Source organism: Scatophagus argus, chromosome 12 (genome assembly GCF_020382885.2).
Source record: "Scatophagus argus isolate fScaArg1 chromosome 12, fScaArg1.pri, whole genome shotgun sequence".
Taxonomy (NCBI): domain Eukaryota; kingdom Metazoa; phylum Chordata; class Actinopteri; family Scatophagidae; genus Scatophagus; species Scatophagus argus.
Genome location: NC_058504.1, coordinates 23,509,910 through 23,526,623, shown reverse-complemented (window position 1 = coordinate 23,526,623; position 16,714 = coordinate 23,509,910). Strand labels below are relative to the sequence as shown.

The 16,714-nt window shown below is 41.6% G+C and overlaps 1 protein-coding gene across 1 annotated transcript in view; it reads right to left on the bottom strand.

Moving 5' to 3' along the window:
• Window positions 1–11,324: 11,324 nt before the first annotated feature.
• Window positions 11,325–16,714, bottom strand: part of ccdc69 (coiled-coil domain containing 69) — a 28,320-nt gene continuing 22,930 nt past the window's right edge. Inside the window, exons 4-9 of the mRNA XM_046406229.1 lie at window positions 16,599–16,686; window positions 15,912–15,985; window positions 15,688–15,789; window positions 15,213–15,332; window positions 14,948–15,045; window positions 11,325–14,182 (exon numbers count right to left, since the gene is read on the bottom strand). Coding sequence (XP_046262185.1) covers window positions 14,014–14,182; window positions 14,948–15,045; window positions 15,213–15,332; window positions 15,688–15,789; window positions 15,912–15,985; window positions 16,599–16,686 — 651 coding nt within the window. The 3' untranslated portion in view covers window positions 11,325–14,013. The remainder of the gene's footprint in view (window positions 14,183–14,947; window positions 15,046–15,212; window positions 15,333–15,687; window positions 15,790–15,911; window positions 15,986–16,598; window positions 16,687–16,714) is intronic.

Here is a 16,714-nt window from a genome sequence, read left to right as displayed (position 1 = left end):
GTTTTGATCTGAGGACTTGGTATAATAAAGGTTTCATGCAGCTTTTCCTCAACAGAGGCCTGAAGGCCAGCTGAAACCTAAAACATGGGACACAAACAGATTTTTTAGTCTTAAGATAGAGCTCATACTGAACAGACAACGTGTGTTGACAGTACAGAGACATATACACCAATCAGCCCCAACATGACCACCCTATTGGACACCATATCAAACTCCAACACAATTCATGATTTTATGTTTGTGTTTCGGCACTAAAATGATTTATATGTTGAAGAAGTCAACAATGACTTGAAAAGTGTTGACTTTTCAAATATCACACTAAACCCAGTTGTCTGTCCTCAACAAAGTGTGTCAACAAGCGGGATGCAGGTTCTCTGTCTTAATAAAACGTACAGGACATTCAGCAGGGAACACTCAGAACACTGAAATGTTACTGATCATTTCTTCAAACAAAGAAAAACATTTTTAATTGTGATGTCATGTTTTTTTTGACACGTGTCGCCGCCACCTTTTACTCTCGTTGCTCTGCCTATCAGACACATTTGGACGTTTGATTCGACCCATGCAGTCCGGACTCGGCCCTTCCTGTGCAGCTTTTGGACCTGGGGAACAAATGCCAGCCCATTCAGGAGTCTCTAATTGTGGCCCGGGAAGCTCCACAAAGACCCCCTGCCTCCAACTTGAATAAGCTGCCCGGCGGAGGCCCATGTGAACCGTGGAGCCCCTTTTTCCTCCCAGTCCTGCCTCAGTATGTGTGCCTCCACCCCCTCCATATGTTAATTAATAGGCCTCACTGGCAGATTTGGATCCTGCTCAGCTTTGATTGGAGGCGGCCATTAGCATCTATTAATTCTGCCTCTGGCGTTTTAGTGCCGGCTCTGAAAGGAGGAATTAAGTGGTGTGAGTTATTGTGCGGGCTCAGGGTGTGAGTCTGAGTTAAAATGTGATTATTGTCCCTGCAGCCTGGAGCCAGCTAACTGCTGCTAAGCCCTCTTGAAAGTGAAGGGGCGACTCCTCTCATTAGAGCCCAACAAGGCAAAGATATTAACAGGAAATAACTGCAAATTTCTTTTTTCCACTTCTAATCTCTTGTCTTTATGTTCCACGTGAAAAGGGCACTTAAAAATGTAAAGGGGGAAAGTGGAGTAAGAGTGATGCAGCTCAGCGATGATACAGTAGATCAGTCGATGGATGTCACCTCAGCTTTCATTTTGCTTTTCACAAAGATCACATTTAATTGGGCGAGGAGGAGCAGCTGCAGGAAGGTCAAACATGGCTTCAGCTTGGTGCTGGTTCTTTTTCATGTTCAGCATGCTGTTTTATTTCAGCTCCACAAAGACTCACAGCAGTAAACTACAAAAACAGAAACGAAAAAAGGGGTTTCTGGCAAAGTTTGGAATGGATAAGCAGGACACTGAGTCTTTATTTTATTTTTAAAGAACAGTTCGCCCAAAAATGCTCACCGGCATGCTGTAGCATCCTGCTAAACAACTGAGAAAGCTGGACACTGGTTTTAATGAAACAACCTTAAAAAAAAAACATAAAATGGGTCCATACAGCTTGTCTGGCGTAATCCAAGTCGCCAGAAGACAAGAGATCTGAAAATGATTTGAAAAGATTCATTTGCAGCTTTTTGTAAGCTGAAATCTTTACTGTAGCCGCTAAACTAAGCATACAACCAACAGTTTCAGTTCTTCTCATCAGTCCCATCAAGAAGAACACATTCTCAGTACGTTGTGTCAAACAATCTGTGGCCATTATCTTGTAGTATTTGGACACATACTTCTACTAATAATAATAAGAAGAATAACAATAATAATAATAATACTTTTGATATCCGTCTTAAAAACAGCTCATATCCACCAGCAGCGGCTCTACTGATGTGGAACTGCTGCCACCACCGTTGCTCCGTGATGGCTCAGGGCTTCGCTCAAACACACTGACTTTTCACTGTCACACTGACTGTTCACAGACTCTGATTTCATATGTTCATATTTAAATTTTTTTTTCTTTTCCACTCTTCCATTGATCTTCATTTGTCTATCTTTTCTATCACTGTTGTTCATTTGTCTGGTCACGCACTCACACTCTTCTCACTGCCTCAGGTGTTTCCAGGTGGCTGTGAAGTGCCATGGGAACACTGTGACATGACAGCAGAGGCTGTGACCCATGGCTAACACACACTCACACACACACACTCAGCAGGGTTTCAGGTATTGTCTCAGCTTGTCAAACAGCCACTGATGCACTGATCCCTTTACCTCCATTCAGCGCTTCATACACACACACTTAGAGCAGCATTCTTAAACTGCAGGTCAGAGGTGTTGTACCTCCTGGGCCTCAGTATGTAGTGTCTGGGTCTCACACACATGCACACACGCACACACACACACATTAGGCTGTATCTACCTGTGAGGCAGACTAATGACACTAAAACAGGATCTATCACTTATCTGGGTCTGGGTCGTGGGGGCAACAGTCTCAGCAGGGAAGCCCAGACTGTCCTCTGTCTTGCCACTTCCACCAGCTTCCACCAAGGCATGAGTGAGACACATAGTCCCTCCATCGTGTCCTGGATACGTGTCGGGGCCAGATGGACATGCCTGAAAGGGAAACATTGAGGAGGCATGATGTGGAGGAACAGTGCCTCTACTCTGAGCTCCTCATCCTATCTCTAAGGCTGAGCCCAACCACCTTGTGGAGGAAACTCGTTTCGACTCTTCACCAGAACAGACTGGAACGACATCCACATCACAGCAGATGCTGCCCTGATCCACCTGTCAATCTCCCTCTTCATTTTTCACTCGCTTGTGAATGAGACCCTGAGATACTTGAACCCCTCCACTTTTCTGACTCAGAGTGGGCAATTCACTCCTTTCTGGCTAAGAACCATGGGGCCTTTGACTTAGAGGTGCTGAGCTTCATCTCAGCTGCTTCACACTTGGCCGCAAAATGTCCCAGTGCGAGCTGGAGATCACTGTTCAATGACCCCTATAGGATCACATCATTTGCAAAAAAACAGAGACAGAATCCTAAGGTCACCAAACCTGAAACCCTCCACCACTTGGCTACGTATAGAAATTCTGACTGGGAATGAGTTTGACTTATTGCCAACAATGCGAACAAGGCTCTCACACAATACAGAGATCAAAACACCAGTAGCAACGGACCATCCCATCCATATTCCCAGAGAACCCTCCACAGGATACTTTGAACGACACAGTTGTAAGCCTTTTCCAAGTCCATGAAACACATGTGGACTGGATGGGCAGACTCTCCCCTCCAGCACCCTTCGGAGGCTGTAGAGCTGGACCAGTGTTCCACGCCAAGACGAAATCTGCATTGTTCCTCTCGAATCCAAGGTTCAACCAACGGACAGACTCTCCTTTGTCTATGCCAACAACCCTGGCATAGACTTTCCAAGGGAGGCTGAGGAGTGTGATCCCTCTATAGTTGGAACATATCCTGGTCTGCCACTCCAAAAGACAATGTTCCTGATGATCATGCAATGTTGCAGAGTTGTGTCCTTCAACATCCAGAGCCTTGGGAAACTCAGGACAGATCACATCCATCTCCGGGGCACCACTGCTGTGGAGCATCACCTGACCCCTTTTACTTTCCACGTGCCCCAGTAAAATCTCATGTTCAATTTTCAACAAACAACGGCAGTGCAATTTAGATTCACAATATCGGGGAAACAGTTTTTATTTTTCTACTTCAAAGTGTTGCAACATAGTTTTTAACTTTAAATAGAAATGCATGCACATTCTGCACTCTGTGTGACTGTGTTATGCACGTCAGTGTGTGTGTTCAGTAACAGGTAAACTATAATGTGCATGCAGCTACCCATGTGGTGGCACGCCAAGCACAGTGCAGTATAATAACATGATGTGACAGAAGTAAGTTTTTAAACAGAACCATGATCTCATAAAAACTAAAAGATTGTTGAATGACTTTTGTAGGTGGTTCATAACGGCTCCGGTCAACTCGGAAAGTTTCCAGCAGCCTTCAGTCTGCACAGGAAGTCACGGAAGCATCTTGTTAGATCTGATTCTGGCCTGTGTGTACAACTAAGATATACTGTATGTAGATTATAATATGAATGAATTTATCCTTTCTACTACTGCTGACTAAATGTCACCATGAACCACCCAACATGTATTCTGTTAACAGGATAAGCATTGAATTTTCCTCAGGATCAATAAAGTATCTATCTATCTATCTATCTAAAATCATTCAAATAAAATTAAAATATCTCCAATTCAACAAAAAAAGTATGTATGAAACGTCATATAGTTGCATCAACTTCTAAACCAATACCTTTGCTGTGATCGCTGGCAATCAGTTCTGCTCGCCTTATCTCGAACAAGCATAGTGTGTAGCGTATTTGACCGCGCTGCTTCCCAAGCAACAAATTCAGTTTACCTGTAGCCCAGGTTGTTTGCAGACAACATGAAGCGTCAGAATCAAAATACAGGTTAAATAAACCAATGCACTTCATCTTCTCAATGTGCAGTGACATGGGCAAAAAGGCTAATTCTCTTTCAGTCTGACATGATGCTCTGATGTCTTCCTCAACTTAGAGTTCTTGAATATCCTTTACATCCCGAGCTAGCAAGACTATCCTAGCCTGCTCACTGTCTTTCACACAATTGCTGTGCTGTCTCGTTTGTAGTCCCCAGTTTCATTCATCCTATATATGCACAAAGCCTTGTGACCCTATAAATTAACCAAATAAAATACAAAACAAAACAACACAGCACAAAAATAGATTTTACAGTTTAATGCTCAAAAGATGAACAAACACAAAGTTCAGATGCTCAAATTCCTGGGGAAGATGTTTTTTAGTTTCAGATTATAATATGAGCTAAGCATAACAATGACCTATCCAAGGGAAGCTGGTACAGCACATAGCAGTATAGCTCATACGCACCAGGCACAAAAGAAAACATGTTGGTACAAGAGCGGGATTGGGAGTAGGGGCCTGCGCCCCAGCTGAGCTGTAAGTCTAGCAACGCCACTGGTGGGTACTGAACTGTCGTTTGGTGTATATACACCAACCACAATCAGGACCCCGTTTCCTGACCTGGAGGCGCAGGGAAGCAACCCCTTTGTTCATTGGGATAAACTACCAACATGCAGGCAGAGAGCCGGGGGGCTTTAAGTAATCCCGCACCTGCCCCCTGCCTCTGCAACTCTAGAAAAGAGAGTGCAACCCCTCTCAAGGAGGTTGGTTCCAGAGCTCAAGCTGAGATGATCCCAACTATATCTATACCGGTATCTCTCAACCTCATGCACAAACTCAGGCTTGTAACACAATATTTCTAATATTTATATTAACATTATATAATAAAATGTACAAGATTTTCAAAAGTAGTATACTTTAAGTAAAGTGCACCAGAGATCGCGTTCCACCACTGATTCTGAATAAAAATCAAACTGGATGGTGGTTTGGGAAACAAATGATGTTGAATCTTCAGAAAAACACTTGTAGTTTAGTTGTTAGTGATATCTCACATATCACCCATGTTGTCATATTTCCTGTCAATATAAAATGGTAAAGCATGTTTTATATGTACTAAGTGCTATAACAGCAGTTATGATTGGTATGTGGGCATATACTGTGTGGAAGTAATATCAATGTGAAACATCCTACTATCTAGCAGGGATGATGTTTACCACCTTGGTGTCTTAGCATGCTAACGTTTGCAGTTGTGCAGTGCAGTTGAGGCTGGAGCTCATCAGTCCTGTGTGTACGTCACAAACCAAAGTATTGGACACATTAAAATGTTGACCTGATGATGGCATTAGATGGAAAATTAGCAGATCACAAAGTTCTTACATCTCATTCTTGGGGGAATATTTTAGCCATGTCACTAGCATGCTTTAAAATAAATTATTTGTATTTCTGTAACATATATGAAATGGTTTGGCATCTATTTGGTCATAAAATGTGCATCGAATCTGATAAACTTAAAGAAATCTTGCTTTTCCTCCTCAGGTTGTAGTGCTGACCACTAGTGGGCTGCATCACTCCCTGCAGGTGACTAACAGATATTAAATTATCTCACAGCCTCACTGTGCATCAGGTTTTTGTTGTGATGTCATCATGTTGATCCCAGTTTGTTGCCTTGTTATAATAATGAGGTGATCTGTCATGTTGCTGTTGTTGCATGTTGTCAGCAGGCTGTCAGAGCTGCGAATATCACAACATCATTCAGTTACTAATTACAGAAAACAAAATGAATAGTAAAAATCTGTAAAAATTATCACCAGGGGTCAAGATTAAGTTGACTGCGGCTCACTGTTCTCCACCTCTGCAAACTGGAGTTTTGAACTGGGATCAGTGGTGCAGGAGGCTGCAAGTAAAACTGAAGAAGAAGAACTGCTGTGACAGTTGATGGTATAAATCTGTCCATAAACAGCTTGCAGGTTTCCCTGTCAAAGAAGCTCACAGGTTCAAGCCCAGCAACAGAAGAAATATCCCAACTAACTAAACTGTCCTCTGCTGCTGTCTAGTGGTCATACATGTGTACTACACAACCTGGTACTGAAATTGCTTGTTTTGATCAGTGATGAAATATTCAAATTCTTTTCTGAAGTAAAGGTAACTGCATTGTAAATGTAGTACAAGTATAATCAGGATAATACAGGCCTATTACAAAGGACAGTTTGATCAAAATGATATATTCTTCGTCTTACCTGTGGTGCTGTTTTTATGTCAGAACATTTTATTTGAAAAGCATATGAAACAAATAGAAACATGTTAAATAACAAGACAGTTGTGTAGCATTTCAGTTTTAACGGTAGAATTGACAGCAATGAGACCGTAGAAAAGTTGAGGAAAAATAACAACATACCATGTAACATTTTACAAAATTAGAATAGAATAGAATAGGGAAATGGTGTTAACAGTAATGTAGACAGTGACAGTTCTAATGAATAATAAAATAAATATATGAACAAGGACATCTCCCAAAATTGGTCAGAGAAAGTAGACTGCAGCTTGTTCTCCCAGTTGGCTTTAATTTTCCCTATAATAAAAGAGACATGATGTTTGGATAAGGTCAGGACACAAAGAATATTATCAGGACCACTGGCCAGCGGAATTAGGAAACGTAGTTGAGTGGATTCTTGCAAAATTCTGTTGCTGTAAGTATCAGAAGAAATCAGCAACACCACGTTTAAGCTGGTTGCCCAGTTGTTAAAAATTAGCAAATGACCTATCCAAGTCCTCTAAGCAACGCAAACCATGTCTTGCTAAAAATGAGAATCCAGGGTCCATCCTAGATGGTAAAAAAAGAAAAAAAAAAGATAATTATTTCAAAAAGGGTTGATCGAGAAAGTGTGCCATGCAAGGTGTCATGCAAGGTGCCCACATCCTCAGAGTGGCAATTACTATAGGATTAGTAGTAGTAGTTAAGGAGAGAAGGGTAGGATACTATATACGAGAGTATGGGGCAAAGAGGAGATACATGAATTCATCTCGAGTTGGAACCAGCTGCTCTGTGGGGATGTGAATCAGAGAAGGAATTTATGCATGCTTGCAGCCCACTAATAACACTGTAAATTTGACATAACAAGCCTTCCTGATGACATGATCCATTGTAACCCAGCTTTAATTCAATTTAATTTTATTTACACAGCACCTTTTACAATCAAAATTGTCTCTAAGTGCTTTACAGAAACCCAGAGCCTGAACCCCCTGAGACAGTGGCTAGGAAAAACTCCCTTTTAACAGGAAGAACCCTTGAGCAGGACCAGGCTCACAAGGGAGAACCATCCTGCTGATAGTCAGCTGGGTGAAGGGGGGAAGAAGAGGTAGACAGAACAGAGAGGATGAAAGAGAGAGAGAGAGAAACATACATGCAATAAACATCATACATTACGAAAGACAAACATGACAGGTTGTTATAATTGGAATGCTGAAAAACTATGTACTGTATTTATTTGTTTTTTAGCTGATATGTTGTTCAAGTTAATTATACTAGCACTACATAGAAGAGTGACATAGGCAGATGTTGACAGAAGACACTGGGTTTGTCAAAGGGCCGGATGCAGGTCAGCATGTAGATCTGGATGGAGAGAGACCTGCAGAAAGATACAGAGAGAGAAAGAAAGGGAGGGAGAGACACAAAACTACAAGGAAAACTGGACACATAGTCAGTGACGTAAAATAATGGATCATAGGTCGACCTGATGAGAGGAGAGGAGGGGAGAGGAAGAAGAGAAGAGGAGGTGGGGGAATAGAGATTAAAGACTAACAGTTAGTCAGCCCTATTCTACCTATAGCTGTATGTCAAGAAGTGACTGTAACTGTAACTGAAAGTGTGGTGAAAGGACTGATAGATACCTATTGTCACACTTTCAATCTTAGCAATATTACGGAGGTGAAAGAAGGTCGTCTTAGAGATCTGTTTAATGTGATGGATAAATGAAATTGATACCATCAATAATGGAACCTCGATAATGCAAAGGTTCCTCAAATTTGTACTGGAGGCTGAAGTAATGCTGTCCAGAGAGAGAATATTATCAGCTATTCTAGTTCTGAGATGTTTGGGGCCTAAAACAATGACCTCAGTTTTGTCTGAGTTTAATAATAAAAAATTGGAGGTCATCCAGTCCTTTATGTCCTTAAGACATGCCTGGAGTCTGGCTAACGGCTCTGTTTCTTCAGGCTTTAAGGATAAGTACAGCTGAGTGTCATCAGCATAACAATGAAAGTTTATGCCATGTTTCTGAATAATATTTCTTAGTGGAAGCATGTATAGTGAACAGGATTAGCCTGAGCCTGTGACCCTGTGGAACACAGTGATTAACTCTTATATGTGAAGAGGAAACATCATCAATGTGAAAGAAGTGAAATCTATCTGATAAATATGATTTAAACCAGCCTAGTGCTGTGATCCTAGTCTTATGTTCTAACCTGTGTAATAAAATGCTGTGATCCAGTGTGAAAGGCAGCACTGACATTCAGAAGATCTGGTCGGGTTGTTCTTGTTTTGCTCTATTAATGATGAATAATAAGCTGTTCTGGCTTTACGAAGGGCCCTTTTAAAGTCAATAAACTATTTCTCCAGGCCCTCTGGGATTCAACTGATTTGGAGGAGTACCACTTCCTCTCCATCCATCTCGATGTTTGCTTCAGTGTTCAGATATTTGAATTACACCAAGAGGCTAGCCTCCTATGATTTGTAACTCTCTTTTTCAGTGGGACAACCATATCTAAAACTGTGTGTAATGTGGCTGCAATGTTGTTGACAATCAATTCCTGCAGGAGTAATATTTAAATCAGTACACTCTGTTGTACTGGTACATGGTGCTGAAGGGAGCTGTGATGGGATTGCATTCCTAAATCTGTCTACACTATTCTCAGAGAGGTCTGCTGTAAAGTCTGTTAGAGTTAGCTCAAAGGTTATAAGTGAATGGTCTGAAAGGAGAGGGTTTTGAGGGGAAACTAACAGGTTCTCAGTTTGTAGGTCCTAGGTGAGAACCAGATCCATCCATCCATTTTCTATACCGCTTATCCGTCAGGGTCGCGGGGGAGCTGGAGCCTATCCCAGCTGACTACGGGCGAGAGGCGGGGTTCACCCTGGACTGGTTGCCAGTCAATCGCAGGGCCAACAGACAAAGACAGACAACCACACACTCTCACACTCACACCTAGGGGCAATTTAGAGTAGCCAATTAACCTAATGTGCATGTTTTTGGTATCGTGGGAGGAAGGCGGAGTACCCGGAGAAAACCCACGCAGGCACAGGGAGAACATGCAAACTCCACATAGAAGGGCCCAGACCGGGATTAGAACCTGGGACCCTCTTGCTATGAGGCGACAGCGCTAACCACTGCACCACCGTGCCGCCCGAGAACCAGATCGAGTGTGTGATTGTGGCAGTGTGTTGGTTCATTTACTATCTGAAGGAAACCTATTGAATCTAAGAGTGAACTAAAGGCTGTCTTAAGACTGTCAGAGTCAACATCCATATGAATGTTAAAGTCACCCACTATAATGACTTTATCTGTACTGAGCACTAAACTAGATAAGAAGTCCAAAAACTCACACAGGAACTCTGAGTAAGCAGCAGCAGGTGGGTGATACACAACAGCTAATAAAACTGGCTTTTCTGACCGGTTTTGGTGAGACAGGCTGAGAGTGAGACTCTCAAATGAACTATGGATAGATTTAGGTTTGGGGTTAATCTGAAGACTGGAGCGGTGGATCACTGCCACTCCTCCTCGGCCTGTGCTTCGAGGGGGTTGGTCGTTTAATAAACTTGGCTATATTGGTAGAAATAAGAGCCGCACCACCCCAGGTGGGAGGAATGCCGTCTCTGCTAATAACGCCAGGTTTTCCCCAGAAGGTTTCCCAATTATCTATAAAGGCCACTTTGTTTTCTGGACACCACCATGACAGCCAGAGACGGAGCGATGACATGTGGCTAAACATGTCATCACTGGTCAGATTCGGGAGGGGACCAGAGAACGCTACAGAGTCCAACATGATTTTTGTCGAAATACACGACGACTCCATGTTAACTTTGGTGACCTCCAACTGGTGTAGCCGAGTGTCATTAACGCCGGCGTGAATTACAATCTTACTATATTTACGCTCATCTCTCGCCAGCAGCTTTGAGTTACCCTCTATGTTGCCCGCTCTGGCTCCCGGGATTCATTTGACTATAGTCACTGGTGTCGGCTTCACGTAGCACAAAACAGAATCACTTGAAGCGGCTGGTGGAGAACCCTGGGCCTTTGTTTCGGGCTACGCTTCTTTCGAACTGCCACCCAACCTTTCTGACTTCCCGGCTGCTCGGGAATAAGGTACACTTTCTACACATCTCACTCTCACTAAAGGAGGCAGAGGAGTAGCTAAACATCTCACACACCTTGCAAAGGCGGGAGAGGCAGAGGACACTAAACTAAGCTAAGTTGAGTGACAGAGACAGAACATCTAGTGGGCATCTGGTGACTTCTCCTGAAACCATGGGGGGAGTCAGCTGTGCAAAAAGTGTGACATCAGCGTTTCATCATTGGGGAACTCTGACCTGCAGAGGTGTGAATAAAAACTTTTAAATGTGCTATTAATTTCATTAGGGACAGATCTGTGTACACCACTTTCAGTGCAGACACATGATCTGATTTGAGGCGGCTCTAACCTTCAACTGGGACAACAAATAGTCAGCAACAGAAACAATGTTGAAAGATTTTACTTGCTTTACATGCTGTATCTATCTTAACAAACAAGGCTAAGGATAAAAGGCACTGTACTCATCACTGTTTTCAATTTTCCGTTACTGCATTTTTGTCAATACAAACAAAGTCAGTTTTAGTTGCAGTTTTTATTTAGTCACACCAAAAACAAAAAAGTTACTGCTGGCTTTCAATCCAGCCAAGAAAGTTTTCAGACATGAGAAGATGAGCAATTTCAAAACCATACAACATGGAAAAATCTCTCTAAAATAAACTCCTGGTAAAATACTGGTCAAAGTGCTGGTGCGTAAGGAGAAAGAGTTGTCAAAACACTGACAAAGGTTTTTTTTTTTTGACAATACAAAAGATCAAATCCATAAATCCATCATCTCATTAAAAAAAGAACTAAAACGGCATTATTTTCACATCTTTAAGAAGACTTAATACATCTGAACTGATAGCTATTGAATTTTTTTAAGGCAAGATGTATACAGTGATGATTGTTCTGTGATTGTTTATCAAGTAAAACTTTAACTATGCTTTAAACATCAACAGTGAAAAACTGACAGTAAACACAGCTCTGAATGGGTAACGAGACTTCGCAACCCTGTTCAGTTCCTGCTTCGACAATGCTGACCTGTGAGCAAAGAGCGGAACAGTCCACAATCACATTAGCCAAGTCACATAATTTAGTTTCACATAACCCTGTTTTGCTTGTGTATAACATGCAGTCTTCAGAGGTTTCTGGTACAGTACAATAGTGTGTGTTTGGTTTGTTATCTAGTACTTAAGTAACTCTGGCTAAGCTAACTCTGAGAGTTATCTTGAGTATGTTACCAGCTAACAAGCACATAATTCATTAGCCCTCCAGCCATAGTAGTCAAACAGTTTTATATACCAGCAAGATAGCTAGCTTGGCACCCTGCTGTACATGGCTAGTTTTGAAGCACAGTCAAGAAACATTATTCAGTCTTGTTTGATAGCTTACCAGCTAGGATGGCTTTTTAAATTAGCTCTACAGTTTGCTCTTCCAGCCATTGTAGCCGAACAACCTGCTCTACAAAAGTTGTACTATGTCACTGACACTGAACCCCAGCACCAACTACAAGTCATTCTCTAATATGACCAGGTCGAAAAGGTCTGCAGACACATTAGCACCCTAATTAGAATTTAAAACTCATTGCACACCTGACAAAATTTTTCTGTGGTTGAAAAATGTAAAACAGCACTGCTGTAACTGTAAGATGTTTACCACAAGAGCTAAACACTGGACACAGATTGTTCCAATCAAAGTTTTTCAGCTGTAATTTGTGCTGAAAGCTAATGTGCTAACAGTAAAGTTAGCACAGTAACAGCTCAGAAAACACTTTGTTCTTACAGCTCCTGAATGCTGGAAATCAGATTTGACAGTGAAAGTAAACTGGTGTTGTCTCCCGACAGCAGCAATAAAGAGAGCTCGACAATAAAAAGCCAAGAGTCATTTGTAACAGCATGCAATCAGAAAATGAGTAAAATCACAGTTGATGAGGTCTAAATTTTTAAATTCCTTCGTTTGTAGGGTTTACATACTTGAACATCCTAGGAGTGTGGCCAGGTATATAAGGTGAACCTCTGAATATTTTGAGCAAGAGTCACCTTTAAAAGGTCCTAGTTTGCAATCAGAGGGAAACCTGAAGGGGTCCTCAATGAATTGCTTAAATCATGTTTTCTTCTGAGGGTCTCATAAGATGCCTGAAGAACCTCAAATGGGCATCCAAGTTGAAGTGGAATATAAAAATCACCTGAAGTGCTTCTGGAGGCTTCACTGCTAGCTGTACAGCTTAAGGATAGTCAAGTTATGGGAAAAGTGGATCAGTAAAGCACCTCGTTCCCATAACTACCCACACAAATGTGGGCCACTGAACAAGGCACTTAAACTCAGAACTGCTCAGTGCCTGACACCCAGACAGTGATATAATCATGAACTGTGCTTCGGTTAGGCGTCACAAGCGTTTCAAAATAATTTTTTCCCTGATAAAAATCAAAAGTGTGGCTTCTCCTATGGCTTCAATGCAGCAAAGACTGAGGGGTCAGTGTGAAGTAGTAAAGGTTTATGATAAACCTTTACTAAATCATGACATGATGTCAGATTTCACCAGAAAATATGACACATTCAGTTATTATGCGAGTCTCAGATTGCAGTAACTAAGGGTGGGTAGCAAACATTTTTTGACAGCAGAATGACCCAAAATGAACGTCTTGATGAGTGGAGTTGTTCACGGGGGCAAAGTAGCATAAAGTTCTTAACTCACAAACTTCAACAAACTTGCAAATTCACAATGTTGACATGGTATAAACAATGCTAAATTATTTTGCTTCCTTGCTAAACTGCTAACTGGCAGATAGCAAGATAGCTAGCTATTGTGGCTGACTGGTTTTGATTGCAAGTGTACATCCAGGAAACAGTTGGAACACACTGGAAACTCACTTAGTTGTTGGCTAGACTCGGCTAGGGTCCGTGTAAACCTGCACAACATGCTAGCTTTAGAGCCTTACCAGTGAGCTGCAGTTTAAATTGGGAATATTTATTCTTGTGGTGTTCTGCACCGATGCCGACAGGATCCACCTTAAAGCTCTGAAACTCAAACCCAGAACAGCAGAGTTGTGATGACTGTTGGTCTCCAGGTGGTTGGTAGGACATGCCCAGTTTGAGCTCAAAGCCCAGTTAGTAAGAGGTAAATCGGGCCAAATGCATGTTACCTTGAGAGTTATGGGCAGCTGTACAACCAAACACAGTCTGGTTTTATCTGCACAGAGTCACACATACGGTTCATGAGATCAGAGTCATCTGGGTCCGATCTCCTGCACCATGGCGGACAGGTGGATGGTGGGACACGAGTCCCTGTGTCTCAGTTTGAACATCAGCTGCTCTTTTTCCTGAGAAAGCTTCTGGTTGATTACTGCCTGCCTCTCCAGTGCAACCTTCATGTCCTGCTGCTCCTTTGATAACTGCCTAGGAAACAGAAGAGAGGTGATTCAAAACTTCTGTTCTGCATTGGAACAAAGTTAGAACCTGGCTGGCATTTGTGGCACCACAGCAGAGTTCCTTGCGATCTTTTGGGGATGTTTTTACATATTTGTCAATATTAATCATCTGTTTTACCAATTAAAACAACTTTAAGTTTGCTGCACATTGAGAACTTACATCAGACAACAACTAATAAAATCTGATTAAAACCTTTTCTTTTTTGGGATGATCAGGTGAAAACAGGCAACATTTCTCTGTCCATGGTGTTTCTTGCTTCTCTGCACAGCCTACCACGTAACAAAGCTAAGAAATACTAATTTCAACAAAATCCTGCTACTGCTCTATCTACTGCATGTAATTTTCCGGATGTTGCATGTGTGTGTTCAACTGAGGATGGGTCAAATGCAGAAGACGAATTCAGTGTGTGTATGTAAAAATATATATACTGTCAATAAAGCTGATTCTTCTTCTCTTCTTCTTCTTACATTTTCCTACATTTTATGTGCTTTAAATCAAGAGGCTTACAGAACAGTAACCATTTTCACTGTTGTTAAGAGGTTCAGTTGTATTAGACTGCATTTTATTTAGATGTGTGTACCATTTTTTTTAATTCTAAAAAGCATCAAAGCACTGTAAACAAAGGAAACTGTAAACAGGGTGTGAATTGTCCTGCTGGTGGCGCCACATTCATGCACAATAAGCTGCTGTTAGTAAGGAAGTAGAGACTTGTTCATATACTGAAGCACATACTGAATGAGAGTCTGGCAGTTGTCTATTCGGACTCTCAGATCCTCATTCTGCTGCAGGAGGTGGATGATCTGATCCTCCAAAGTCAAGTTCTTCTCAATCTGAGAACCGGGAGAGAAAAAGGAGGAAGAAGAAAACAAAAATCAAGGAGGTGGAGGGAGCAGGGGAAAAGGAAACAGAGGAATTATTAGGTGGAAAAGAAATATTTTCTTTGCAGGCAGTGACAATAGGCAGCAATAAAAAGTAAAAGTTTCTACAGTGGACCTACCAGAGCTTCCATCTGCTGCAGCTTCCTGCTCTGTTCTTGCATGCGCTCACTTTTCATCTCAATGACAAAGAGCAGAGACTCCTGCTCAGACTCCCAGAATGCACCTGGGCTGCCATGGGCCTGGAGAGTGGAGGGCACACAGAGCTAAGCGTTAACACTCTAATAATACCATCCTTTCCTTATGAGGACTAAATATCTGAATGTGTTGCATCGTACAAACTCTATTTGGGATTTAGTGCTGAATTCAGATTCAAATGCTATGAAGTCAGAATCAGAATCCAAATTCTGAATTCTCAGCTTTCTCTCTCTCTTTATTATTTCACATTTATATTTCATATTTCACTTTTTCTCTTTGGGATTTGGATTCTCTTTGTTTGGATGTTTTTATTTCTCCTGTTCATGATGGGTTGCACTTAATGGATGATAGGAATCCTTACTGGACTGATGTATACACGTGTAGTGTACCTGTACACACCTGAATATTTCTCTGCAGGTCCTTCTTAAACATTGATTCTTCAACTCTCCTTTTCAGCTCATTATAAACCTGCAGATCTGCTGTCAGTTCCTCTACTTTACCCTTCAATAACAACAGAAATTTAAAACACAAAAGTGTGAAAATTGGTGTCAGGATTAGGCTGAAACGCATTTCTTCATGTTTACAACCAGTCAGATGTTTTGATCTGCTCCTTTTTGTTTTACCTTCAGGATGTTCTCAGCAGTCTGAAACTTTTCTGTCAGTTCAGTCTTTTCCTGTTCGTGTCTCTTCTGCAGCTCTGCACACAAATAAGTACAAACGCAGACCATTTTTGATGACATCAAATGGAAACAGACTTTCTGTGCATTCATCTTTGTCTCTGCTCAGCGGCTTTTACACACACAATGTTCTTTTTCAGCACAAACTTAGCTGTAAGTGGAAACATTGCATCCCTGTAGAGGGCAGCACACACACAGAACATATTTTTATATTTTCAGTTTTCTTAATTATTCTAATAACATAGCAGCTTGATGAGCAGGAACAGCTTGGCAGCAGTTTACTTCAAATTCAACTTGACGTAAACAGCTAAAGCATCCAAAATAACGTCCCAAAACATAGCATAACCCTGTCATGTGATCTACTATTTTAACAATTTAATATCCCGTCATTCACATTAAAGACACAACAGCCGAGTCCTGTAACAGACCGCTCACATTGTCTCACACTGACCATACACAGCCTGATTTTGTTTCAATGAAAATCTGTCTATTAATAATTCAAAGTTTTAATTTTTTCTTTACTTAAATTTATAGATACTGATGGTGTGTAAAACCCAAAATCAACAGTAAATAAAACATGCTTCCATCAAAGCTGACATGTTTGTACAGAGGAAACATCTCAACAGTTGTTACCTTCCACGCTTCTGTCATACTGCTCAGCAGCAGCTTTACTTTTCTGTTCGTGTAGGACGTGCAGATCGGCCGTTGTCTCTGTCTTCACCTGGAAATTGCAGCAGATGAGATCAGTT